This window comes from Ambystoma mexicanum, chromosome 4p (assembly GCF_040938575.1).
Source record: "Ambystoma mexicanum isolate Mex_15411 chromosome 4p, UKY_AmexF1_1, whole genome shotgun sequence".
Lineage (NCBI taxonomy): Eukaryota > Metazoa > Chordata > Amphibia > Caudata > Ambystomatidae > Ambystoma > Ambystoma mexicanum.
This window is the reverse complement of record NC_090927.1, coordinates 772,282,068-772,294,922: the sequence shown is the minus strand read 5'-3', so window position 1 is coordinate 772,294,922 and position 12,855 is coordinate 772,282,068. Positions and strand designations below refer to the sequence as shown.

The 12,855-nt window shown below is 47.3% G+C and overlaps 1 protein-coding gene across 5 annotated transcripts in view; it reads right to left on the bottom strand.

Moving 5' to 3' along the window:
- Window positions 1-12,855, bottom strand: part of DOP1A (DOP1 leucine zipper like protein A) — a 2,904,166-nt gene that overhangs the window by 887,967 nt on the left and 2,003,344 nt on the right. For all 5 annotated transcript variants that reach the window (XM_069606322.1, XM_069606321.1, XM_069606320.1 and 2 more), the window contains one exon: window positions 10,822-10,888. In XM_069606322.1, the coding sequence (XP_069462423.1) occupies window positions 10,822-10,888 (67 nt within the window). The remainder of the gene's footprint in view (window positions 1-10,821; window positions 10,889-12,855) is intronic.

Sequence of the window (12,855 nt, the reverse complement as noted above, 5' to 3'; positions counted from 1 at the left end):
CCCCTCAAAACCAGGAAAGCTGCTGGGGGACTCTATAGGTAAGGGAAATTAGCCTTAGAAAAGGATTCTCCCTAACAGAGAGACAGAGAGAGACAGAGAGAGACAGAGAGAGACAGAGAGAGACAGAGAGAGAGAGAGAGAGAGAGAGAGAGAGAGAGAGAGACAGAGAGAGACAGAGAGAGACAGAGAGAGAGAGAGAGAGAGAGAGAGAGAGAGAGAGAGAGAGAGAGAGAGACAAGCCCCAGCTTGGGAGAAAGAACCACAAGCCACAGAGTGAGGAAAGAGACCAAGACAAGCCTTGGTGTAGTGGAAAGCACCAAAAGCTTCACATGGGGAAAAAAGACAGAAGCAAAGCCCGGAGTTGGGCCAAACTAAAAATCCCTAGAGTGGGGAGGGACACCAAAAGCAGCCCTGGAGCAAGGAATAAACCGGGAAGCCCAGAGTGGGGAAAAAGAGAGACCAAGACAAATTCCGGTCGGAAGAGAGAACTGGGAAACCCCAAGAGTGGAGAGAAAGAGACAAGTACTGGACTGGAAAAAATGGAAGAACCCAAGGGTGGGGAGTGAGAAGGAACGAACCCCCAGATTGGGCAGGGGAGACTGAAAGATCCCCTGATTGGGGAGTAAGAGAGATAATAGTCTCCCCAAAGGGAGAAAGCCTGTAGGACTAAAAACAGAACGAGAAGCAGTAAGAGACCCAGCTGGAGCCCATGGATGACACTCCAGCAGCACACAAACGATATACTTTTTTTTTATAAACCTTTTTTTAATTTATTAATTCCACACACAACATATAACAACACTCCCGACATTTCCAATTACATGCGTTTCACAGTATACCGTACATGTTTGTTTCTTTAATGTCTTCCCCCCTTCCTCCCCCAAAAACTCGAGCACTACTCTTTGTACCTCTGCTATTAGTCACTCAGGGTAAGTCCTCCTCAGGGTTCTCAGGCAAGTCCTCGTCGCTGGGGTCACTACGGGTGCACCCATGCAGTGAGGCTATTATTTGTCTCCATTCCATTAGTGGTCCCACTTCTTCCCCCTCCCCCTTGCTGGCCGCCTCATACCATGCCATTTTCTCCGCATCGGCCCACTTGAGGAGGTCCTCCCACCACCTCTCCACCCTGGGTCTGTGAGCGGCTTTCCAGCCCATGGCGATTCTCCTCTTGCTCAGGATGTATGCTAAGTCTTTGAATATGCATACATGTTTCAGTTTTCTAGGTCTGGTAAATCCCCCCAGCATGCATGCTCAAATGGATTCTACATCTAATTTGATCCCCTTCTCGGACAGCTTGAGTTTAATCTCCCCCCAGAATTTCCCAACCTCTGGGCATGCCCAAAACATGTGGATCATCCCGGCGTTCTCGTCACACACTTGGGGCACGTTTGTGCCTCTGCATTTCCAAATTTCGCCATCATACAGGGGGTCATGTATGCTCTATGAGTGACATACAATTGGATTTGTTGTAACCTGGCGTTTCTGGACACCTTCTTGTGATATATTTGGGCCCTTTCCCATTGTCCGTCTTGCATGGCCTCTCCTGCCTCCTCCTCCCAATCTCTCCTTAGATCGGTGAGCTCTTTGCCCACTCCAGCATAGTTAGTTCATAAATCCTGGATATTTCGTGCCCCCCCTCCGAGATGTCATACATTGTTTCAATGGCTGTAACCGGGAGCTCCGCCAGCTCAGACCATGTTTCTTTCACTCTCTTGACAATTCTGTTATACGTGATGTACTGTCCTGGCTGTACCCCAGTCTCATCCACTATTTTTTGGAACTCTAAAACCCCTCCCTCCTGCCAGATGTCCCCCAGGGTGGCTAGGCCCACAGGCTCCCAGTATCTTCTGATCATTCTTCTGAGTTGGTCATCTGCTCCGCACAGCGCCACCGGTGGCGCCTGCAGGAGCACGGGCCCCGGCCCCCCATGGACCGGCATACTCTGTGCGAGACCTCCCAGCCCAATCTGAGTAATCTCGGTCTCTCTTGCATCTCCGGTTTGGGAATCCATATTAGTTCTCGTAAAAGTAAGGGGCACTATCTTCCTTCAATAGCCTGGATTCAGCCATTTCATTTTACGCTAGCCATCTGGCTACATATTGTAGTTGCGCTGCTAAGTAGTATACCTTAAAGTTTGGTAACTTAATCCCCCCCTTTATCATATGCGTTCTGGAGCTTCCACAGGGCCACCCTATTTCTAGTGTTATGCCACAGGAAGCCCCTACACAAGCTGTGTAGTTTAGTGAAAAAGCGTTTGGGCACCAGGTATGGGATATTTGTAAAGAATTGCAGTTGCCTGGGCAGAACCACCATCTTCAGCAGGGCCGCCCGACCTACCATAGCCAAGGGAAGCTTGGCCCAGAATTCCATGCTATTTTTAATGCCTTCCACCGCTTTCTCTGTGTTATATTTGTGCTCTGCCGCTGCCGTATGATAAATGTTGATCCCCAGGTATCTAAACGTTTCAGTCTGCCATGCTACTTGTAGGGAGGGCAGGTTTATCCCTGGAATGTCTCTATATCTGCCCAGGGGAAACATAGTTGATTTATCGGGGTTGACCTTGATCCCGGAGAAGGCTGCATATCGTTCCATCACTTCTAAGATATATTGCAGGTTCTCCTCCGGGTAGCGCAGGTATAAAAGCATGTTGTCTGCATAGAGGGATATTAGGTGGGGTACCACTTTGGTGCGGACCCCTATCTCCCCATATTGTTGTCTAAGGTAGATGGCCAGGGGCTCAAGAGCTAATATATACAACATAGGTGACCATGGACAGCCCTGCCTCGTGCCCCTGCCCAACTGCCAGCTCTCCGATATGATCTTTCCCGTTCTTACTCTGGCTGTGGGGGAGCTATAAAGCATTGTCACCCACCTCAGGTACCCAGGTCCCATCCCAAATACCTTTAAGGCCGCCATCAGCCATGGCCACCGGACCGAGTCAAATGCCTTGACTGCATCCAGTGAGACCACTGCCATTTCATCTGGTTCACCCTCTGTCTGCTCTATGATGTGATGGAGCCTCCTATGGTTGTCGGATATGCTCCTACCCGGGACATATCCTGTTTGGTCAGGGTGTATCAGTTTATTTATCATAGGCTTAAGTCTATTAGCGAGTACTGTAGTAAGGATCTTACTGTCCTGGTTTAGCATGGACAGTGACCGATATGTCCGCAGTCCGAGCTGGGATTGCCTGGCTTGAGAAGAGGGATGATCATCGCCTCCCTCAGGGACGCCGGCAGTCTTCCCGCCTCGTATGCCTCATTCAGCATGGCCAGCAGAGGGGGTAGGATCTCTTGTCTATATGTTTTGTAACACTCGCTGGGGAGCCCGTCCATGCCAGGGGCCTTGCACGTGGGTAGGTGCGTTACCACTGTCTCTAGTTCCTCCAGCGTGATAAGGACTTCTAAGTTCTCTCTATCTTCAGTGTTTAGTTGGGGCAATCCTATGTCCTCTAGGACCTCACGAGTTTCGCTTTCCATGTCTTCCCCCACTTCTGCGTAGAGGTGTTTGTAAAATTCGAGAAATCTCTCGTTCACCGTTTCCTGGGTATTACAGATCTGTCCTGCATCCCCCATTACCTTCCTAATCACAGGCTTTTGTACCTCATTTTTATAGAGCCATGCAAGCAGCCGCCCAGGTTTGTCCCCACTCGTGTGTTGCCGTTCAATGTATTTCTTGTAATTTAGGTTGCTGAGCCTGTCCCATAGTTCTCCCGCCAGTTGTAGCTGGCTAGCCCTCTCAGAGTGTTCTAGCGAGGCCCCCTCCTCCTTCATTATTGTTTCCAAACTCTTTTCTACGTCCTTCAACTCCCGCTCTATGTCTCTTTGGAGCCCTTTGGATTTGGTGATGGCCGCCCCTCTGATTACCCCCTTAAAGGCCTCCCACAGGGTCCCCCCTGATTCCACACTTCCCATGTTGAGTTCAAAGTAGTTAATTATCTCCTCTCGAAGATCCTCACGGAATGTAGCATCTTTCTAAGCTTTGGCTCTGAGCCTCCAAGTGGGGACTCTGGCTCTTGGGGGCTGATGTCTCCACTCCAGGACCATGGGGGAATGGTCCGACAGAATCCTGGCTTTGTATTCTGAGCCCGCCACCTCCCCAGATACTCTGGGGGTGGTGAACATGTAATCCAACCTTGTGTATAGATTATGTGGAGCCGCATAATGGGAATAGTGTCTCGTTGTCGAGTGCTGCTGCCTCCATATGTCTTCGAACCCAAAATCCCCTAGGAGGGCTCTAAGTGCTCTCGCTGCGGGTGTGGGTTTATCATATTTCGTGTCCGATCTATCAAATACAGGGTCTAATGTGCAGTTAAAATCCCCCCAAATGACCAGCTCTTCCTATATAGCAATTTATAGTATGACACAGTATCCTGATTGGGAGCGTATGTATTTATGATACTTATTTCTCTATTTTCCAGGAGACCGCGAATTGCCACCATCCTCCCATCAGGCTCCACCACAGTTTGTAATATCTGAAGAGGAACCTGAGGTGCAACCCATATAATCACCTCCCATGGCATATGCTGAGTAAGTGGCCCCCACAGTGGTGCCCTTCCATTTTTTTTTATTACCTCCTGTTTCTCCTTTGTAAGGGCTACATCTATTTTTTGTCTCCTCAAGTACATCATCACTTTATTCCTCTTCAGATAAGTATTGAGCCCCCTGACGTTCCAGGTTATCATTCTGAGGTCACCCATCCCCTTTACGGTCTCTCCTCTTTACCCTTGTTCCTGGGGTTCCCAGCCCGGGGATACTCATCCAGAGTTTCGCGCGGAGGTGCACGAGTACATGCTCGTTCTCTAACCACTACCCCAACACACTCCCCAACTTACACCCCTCTCCCCTCCCATCCCTGCCCCAACAATTGCCCGGCTCCATCCCTGGATCTCAGGCTATCCTGCATTTGGGTCCGTCTAGCTACTCTGGTACCGGACACCCAGCAGGAGGTTACCGTACTACTTGCAACCAAACTAACCTATCTAAGGGGGTTGAGGCCCGGTGCTATTCTGCTCCTGGTCATGCATCATCATATTCTGCCTTCCCGCTATTTAGTGCAACTGTACTCAAGTCTACATCGTTATATTCTGCCGTCTCATTATTTAATGCAACTATAATCAAGTCCCATTGGCTCATTTTTATACAGCACCTCGCTCGTTGAAACGCTGCATCATTTCTCCGCGCTGCTTCCCTTCTGATCTTCCCCTCCTTCAGGGCAGTTTTGTGCATCCAGCCAGTCCGACGCCTCCTCTGGGGTGTCGAAAAACAGTGTTCTGTTCTTGTGGAATATCTTCATTCTCGCTGGGTACATCAACATGTACTTGTGTCCCGAGTCCCGTAGCCTCCTCTTAACTGCACCAAAATGTAGCCTCTTACGTTGCACCTGAAGAGTGTAGTCCGGGTATGCTGTTATTGAGGTGGATGCCCTTTGGATTGTGCCTCCCTTGCGGAAACATTTCAGTATGCGTTCCCTGACGCGATATTTCAATATTTAGCGATGATGGGTCTCGGGGGCACTCCCGGGGGGTGGGGGGATCATCTTGCCAGGGCTCTCTGTGCCCTCTCCACTGCGAATCCTTGAGACAGAGCGCCCCCTTTGATCTCCTGCAGGAGCATGGATTCCACGTACTCTGTGGGATTTGCTCCTTCCCAGTGCTTTAAGTGGGGTAAAAAATTGAGGGTGGGCCCTCGTTTGGGGGCGTGGCTTCCATTGCGGGCGTGGCCTAAAAGTGCACAAATCATAGTAAGGTGCGCAGACAAATATATAAATGTATTTGAGTATTTAAATATTTGTTTGCGTACTACTATGGTTTGTGATTTTTCAAGCCTTCTTTTATATACATAGCAATGTTACATATTTCTATGTTTATACAAGGTGGCTTGTAAGTGCACAAACCATAGTAAGTTACGCACATTTGTGTGCTTACCTTACTATGGTTTGTGTACTTTTCAAGCTGCCTTTTAAAAACATAGACATTTGTAACATATGTCTATGTTTATAAAAGACGGCTTGAAACGTAGCCATCTTTTATAAAGCGTTGAGGACGGACAAAACCCAAGGTGGCTTTGTCCGTCGACAAAGCTATATAAAAGATGCCTTGAATTGTGTACGATTCAAGCCGTCTGTTATAAACATAGAAATATGTCTACGTTTATAAAAGATGGCTTAAACGTACACAGTTGAAGGCATCTTTTATAAAACCTTGCCAAAGCAGAAAGGCGCCTCGGGCTCAGTGATCTCTGATTGGAGCAGAGATCACAGAGCCCGAGGTGTCTTTCACCCTCTGCGAACCCGCGGGCTCCGTGATCTAATCTGCAGATTAGATCACGGAGCCCGCGGGTTCGCTGAGGGTCAGTGACCTGGCGAGGGAAAACTAAGGGACTCTAGCTTCCTCTGATGGCCCCTCAGATGAGGGGTCATCAGAGAAAGTTACAGTGACTGACGGAAGTGCCAGCCAGTCACAGCAACGCTGTGCCTGGCTGGCACTTCTGTCAGCTTGCCTGACGTTAAAGTGGCGGGCGCATCTCCCGTCGCGGCTGCGGCCGCGGCGGGATAATGCGTCCTGCCATGGCGTGGTGAGGCCGGGGGGCCCCGGCAGGGCCCCGGCTCAGCCCCACTTTTTGGAGACTGCCGGGGCCCGGCCCCGGAAGGCCCCGGCCCACTTAAAGCACTGCTCTTCCTCTCCTTCAGGAAGCCCTACGATGCGCATGTTGTTCCTTCGCGCTCTTCCCTCCGCTTCCTCAGCTCTGCCCTCCAGGCTGCCCACCTGCTGCCGCAAAGCGTGGATCTCTTGGGGCGTGCGCAGCACAGGCCGCTGTGTTGGCCTCCACTTCCTTTTCCAGTTCTCCCATTCGATCAGCTATCAGCCGCACATCTTGTCGAAGGAGGTTCAGGTCTATTTGCACGGCGTCAATTTTGGATTCCAGCGCCACCTTCAGTGTAGACAGAGCGGCCTCCAATTTTATCTCCCACGAGGCTTTCAAGTCTGCGATAGCCTCCAGGATATGCCGGTCTTCCCTTGCAGGGGAGACCTCTTGCCGGGCACTGCTGTCCTTGCTTCTGGTGCCTTCCGTGGGTTGCGGGGTCTTGGCGTAATCTTCCATCGTGGGCTGTTTTCCTTTGGTTTTGTTGAGCTTGGTCGCCATATCTATCGCTCCGCTGTGCAGGCCGACTGCCTGTCTCGGGCGTTGTCACGTGAGCGTGGGTGGCCCCGCAACCCGCCCCCTGGGCAGAGTTCTTCCTCACCTGCTAGGCTCTCCAGCAGGCTTACTTCGCGAGGCAATCCTGTGCCAATCTCATGTGATCTGCTTATATTTAGGCCTTGCCCCTCCGTGTTAGGGCTCAGGATCTGTCTGCTGGTCCTGGCTCAACTGGCCTGGATTATGCCCCTGGGCGTGCCTCAGAGCCGCTGTTCCAGTCTTTGCACAGTTTTTGTCTCTGGGCTCTGCCCACACCGTCTATGGGGTTCAATCGTGCGTGGCATAGTGGGGTGAGTCTTTTTAATGACGCTCGGTCCTAGATCATATGGCGTACCTCCTCGGCCTCCGTCTCCACCTCTAACCGAAATGAGTATCCAGTGTGGGTCCCAGTATTCCAATCCTCCAGGTCCTTTCCATCTCCAAGTGCCCAGGGGGCCTCCGGCCGCTTGTGGCCACCTATTGCAGGGTTGCGGTGTCTGGCTAGTGTCCCTTTGCTGTATTCTTGATGAGTAGTTATGCAGCTCCGCAGGCTCGCTTACTGTTCAGTTTCTGCTTCTTGGGTGCATTACTTGTCCCCCTGCGGCATGGCCACATTGCTCCTTTACACCTACACTTCAGAGCTTGCTTGCCCTGTGTGGTTCTCTTGGGGCTCTGTCTTAGACTGCTGTGGCATTTACCAGCTGCTGACCCCCGTGAACCAGGAGCGCACTTGTGTAGTGGTTTCTGCTGGCTCAGTGGTCATTCCTTCTCACGAACGCCTGCTGATCTGTATTGTCAGCTCTCCCCAGCTAGCTCAGGTCAGCAGTACCACAGCACTTATCGTTTCGTAGCCGGGCTTCATTCTGTGCCCGGCTACACTGTTGCAAAGTTCCCCCAATGCCTGGAGTGCCCGTGGCTTTTTGTTTTCTCGGGAGCGCTTGAGGATGTGTTAACAGCTGATGCGCTCCAATCCTCCCTTAATGGGCGCCTCGAGCGGACGCTCGCATTACTATCTTGGCCGTATCTCACCACTCGCCTGGCGGTCGTCCGCCTCCAAGTTCATCCGGGTCTGCAGGGCATTTATATTGAGGCTGCCTTGCTTCCAGTGTTCAGGCGCCCGTTCTCTGCACTTCGCTCTTCACCGATCAGCTGTTTTTTATTCTGGTGCATGTCAGCTACTGCAGCAGTCTTTGTTCTCTGCGCCGACCATTTTGTATCTCTATGCCCGAAACAGATACAAACTTCCCAGTGCCCTAGCAGCCTGTGCCTGTTTTGTTTTCCTTCCGTATTCCGTCATAGCTGGCCCCAGGGCTTCTTACACACGTCAGTGTCTTTTAGGCAATGAACTCTGTCTGTGGGCATGTTGAAATTGCAGGATCTTGCAGGATCAATCGGAGCAGCTCCGGAGCATGTCCTATTACATGGTCCTTAAGCCACGCCCCCCCAAACGATATACTTATACCTGTAAAGCTAGGCCAGGTCATAGATTAAAGAGACACAGGGGTGGTGATCAGAAGCCAGCCGCCACCTCCTTCAGTGTGAAATCCCCCCAAAGTATATCTTGGTTATTTTGTATTTTGCTTTTGAGTAGTAGGGAAAGAAGCTAGGTTAAAGTAGGTTACATTCATAGGATGGTATTTACGTTTAGCCAATCTGACTAGCACCCTTTTTGACTTTCTTTTGTATAGAATAGGATTTAAAATCATAGGTTAGGGAAAGATTAAAACTGAGAAACACAGGAAACTTTTTTATTTCACCCTTAGACCTCCGCGACTTCCACTAGTATCACAATGATTTTAGTATCTTTAGTGTTGCATTGGTGCATGCAGAAACCGAAGACAAAGAGTTTCCCTACTTCGTTTGTCATAAGTAGAAAGTATTTGTCTGCACACATCTATTGCTGCGCCACTAGGAACTATTCAATATCAACCAGAGTCAATTTCATAATTTTCTTCCTGTATTTTATTTTCTTGCCCTTTAGGATGACACGTGTTTCGGCACTCTTAGCGTGCCTTTATCAAATCCGGGCATTTTATAACCTTTGTGAAATCAAACAGAAAAGGTGCAAATAATATCAAGTATGACGATCAGCGTCAGAACATAGTATACATTTTTGGCATGTCATTTTCCATTGCAAGTCAAACAAAACACATCATTATGCATTTAAATTAAAAGACAAAACGTTACCATCATAGTGCCCAGTTGTTGTGGTCAAACATAAGGAAAAAAGGCCCCGTGTAGAGTGGAGGGAAGAGAAACATCGAATTGGACCATGGGAAGGAAAAAATAAAAATATATATGGGCTTATGGTTAGGTTTGTGTTCACTTATTTCACTTGTTTATTTTACTTTATTTTATGCTTCTTTTTTGCATCAGCCTCCAAGTAATGCTTACCTATCGTCGGAGTGTAAGTTCCTATCTAATGTCGTGATCATAGAACGAGTCCCATCAGACTCACAAGCGCCTATAGCACTGCAAAAGAAAAAATAAAGAAAAGGAAAGACAAAGCAAACCGTCAGGTTTCCCGGGTTTGTTCAAGTCCCGTGCTATTAATGTTTTCTATACCCACATATTTTGTTTATTTTTGTATTTATATTTTATTTTCATCTCTTTTCGTGTTCTAAATCTCCTGACGGTTTGCTTTGTCTTTCCTTTTCTTTATTTTTTCTTTTGCAGTGCTATAGGCGCTTGTGAGTCTGATGGGACTCGTTCTATGATCACGACATTAAATAGGAACTTACACTCCAACGATAGGTAAGCATTACTTGGAGGCTGATGCAAAAAAGAAGCATAAAATAAAGTTAAATAAACAAGTGAAATAAGTGAACACAAACCTAACCATAAACCCATATATATTTTTATTTTTTCCTTCCCATGGTCCAATTCGATGTTTCTCTTCCCTCCACTCTACACGGGGCCTTTTTTCCTTATGTTTGACCACAACAACTGGGCACTATGATGGTAACGTTTTGTCTTTTAATTTAAATGCATAATGATGTGTTTTGTTTGACTTGCAATGGAAAATGACATGCCAAAAATGTATACTATGTTCTGACGCTGATCGTCATACTTGATATTATTTGCACCTTTTCTGTTTGATTTCACAAAGGTTATAAAATGCCCGGATTTGATAAAGGCACACTAAGAGTGCCGAAACACGTGTCATCCTAAAGGGCAAGAAAATAAAATACAGGAAGAAAATTATGAAATTGACTCTGGTTGATATTGAATACTTCCTAGTGGCACAGCAATAGATGTGTGCAGACAAATACTTTCTAGGGAAAGATTAAGCCTTTACACAGTAAAGGGAGCATAACACCTGTTTGAAGCATGCCTCCTTACCAGTCTCCTAATTCTGACCTACCACATGACTCAAATACTAGTGTCCAGCTTACAAATAACATGCATAAGACGTGCATCATAACCCTTGCAAATGCATACAAATTAATAATTGTTTGCCATTACATGTGACCAGCATGCACCAAGGACTGAAAGTATTGTTGATCTCCGCTATTGTCTTATTTGACTGGACAATATAATGATGGCAACCAATGATAATTTACAATACTAATGGGTTAACAAAACAGTATTCTTCTTTCCCACCACCACAGAACTCAGCTATAAAAGAATTAGGTTTCCAAACCTGAAGATCTCTTTGGTCCTTTTTGTTTTCTAGAGTGGGATTTTTCAGGATGAACTCATTAAGAACACTAGCAATGAAAAAGAAATAGAATTACAATTAATATCACCATCAACATATGCCATTTTGTTACAGAAGGACTGCACTGAGGAACTCTAGTACAAACTGAAATTATTTTCACTGTGGTACATTTGAATAACAGCACATTAACAGCCCTCTATCAAAAAAGTGACTACAAAAGGACACCACTGTGGGAGAAGGTGGCAATATGGCTTTGACAAAGAGGTCATCTTTAAGCCAAAGCATACCTACACAACCATTTACGACAGTTTAAAACACCTGGGCGATAACAGAAGCAGGGATGTGGGGAGTACAAAGTAGGTAAGGATGCTAGAGGCAGAGGCTCTGAAAGAAGAGCAATGATGTGAAATTGCATGGTCACAACAGGTAAATGAAGAAGGCGGCTGGCAGCAGGGATTGAGTAAGGAGGAGAGTCCTATACAAGGGACAAAAGGGTCGAATATTTAGATGAGGAAGGGGAAATTAATTGTCCATGCCCACTGCTCACCAATCCAGTAAGGACAATGTTTCTATAGGACAGTTAATACAGCTCTGACTATGTCCATACAATTTGCTTTCAACTAGATCCATACAAATGACAATGATTTTCAGGAGTGTGAAAAATGACAGATATATGATGACTACCCACAGCATGTGAAGCTCAGGGGAAACATCCAACAGCCTTTTTTAGGAAATCTGACCCACCTACAAACATCCTCACTGAGACCATGTTACTATATGTTAGGAAGGAGGAACGAGAGCATGACTGTGGCCCAATTGCCTTATACTCACTTGTGTATTTTTACCAACAAGGGAGCCGTGGCAACAACATACAAGATACTGCAGGCTTTGGAAACTAAAGCAGCAAGCCTAAGTTAAACATTCATGTTCATCAGGTGCCTCAGAAAACTGCGAAAGATAAGTTGGAGACGCTGCTTGGGGAGTCTTTTCCTTTTTTTCATTCATTGTCCTCTCCTCATCTTCCGTCATCTGACTCTCCCGCTTTCTCTTGTTTTGTATTGTATTTTTTGTTACTTTATATTTGTATAGTTAAAATGTGGCGCCTTTTAATTCCACTGTGTGTGAGGTATTGCAATCTGGCAAGGGTGTAAAAGCTCTGGCTATTTTTATTTTTATTCATAAACTCCATCCCATAGGCATAGTGCGCAAGTGTGCCCTGTTGGATCAGTACCCTGATCTGCAGCGCCTGCCCTCAAGTGGCAAAGAGCTGATTCAGTGAGCACATGTGCCCCATTTCACAGCTGCATTGACAGCTTAGTCACTGCAGTGCAGATGCTGCATTTAGGATATGCACCTCTATATTCCCAAACTACATTGACTATGAGACTTTCTATGCAGGCAGCAGTATCAATTTGATACCATACAAGTGAAAGCACTGTGAGCCCACCACAGCTGTGGAAGGGTTATGTGTATTCCTGCCGGACAGCCTGGCCGTGGCAAGGCAGGAGACTGGATTTGTATGCCTCTCCTTTTGATCCTTTGTGTGGTTGGGTAACACGTCTTTCCAGTGAGCCAGTCAGATCTATGTGATTATCTCAGAACAAAATACTGAAACCAAAAATACCACATTTTCTTTTCTTTTCACAATTTCTGCACAATTATATCCCCCATACATCATGCATCTGGAGGATAGCTCAGGGGCAACGAGTTCGCCTTGGAAGCAAGACGACACAGAGCAACACAGGTTCGATCCTCGGGTCCGGGCTTAGAAACCCCTGGGTATTAAGTGCATTATCAATAACCAATTACAATATTACCCTAACCCCTCTCCCCCCACACATATAATTACGTAGAAATGCAGTTAAAAATTCAGCTTTTTTGGTCTCAGGATTTCTTGCCGCAAAATTACAAGTTATACCAGCCAGTCTCCCAGCAGGAGCTGCCATGGGAAACAGGAATCAAAAGGCATATTCCGACTATTCAAGATGGTTCCCCTTGAGTAGAGGGACAAGACAA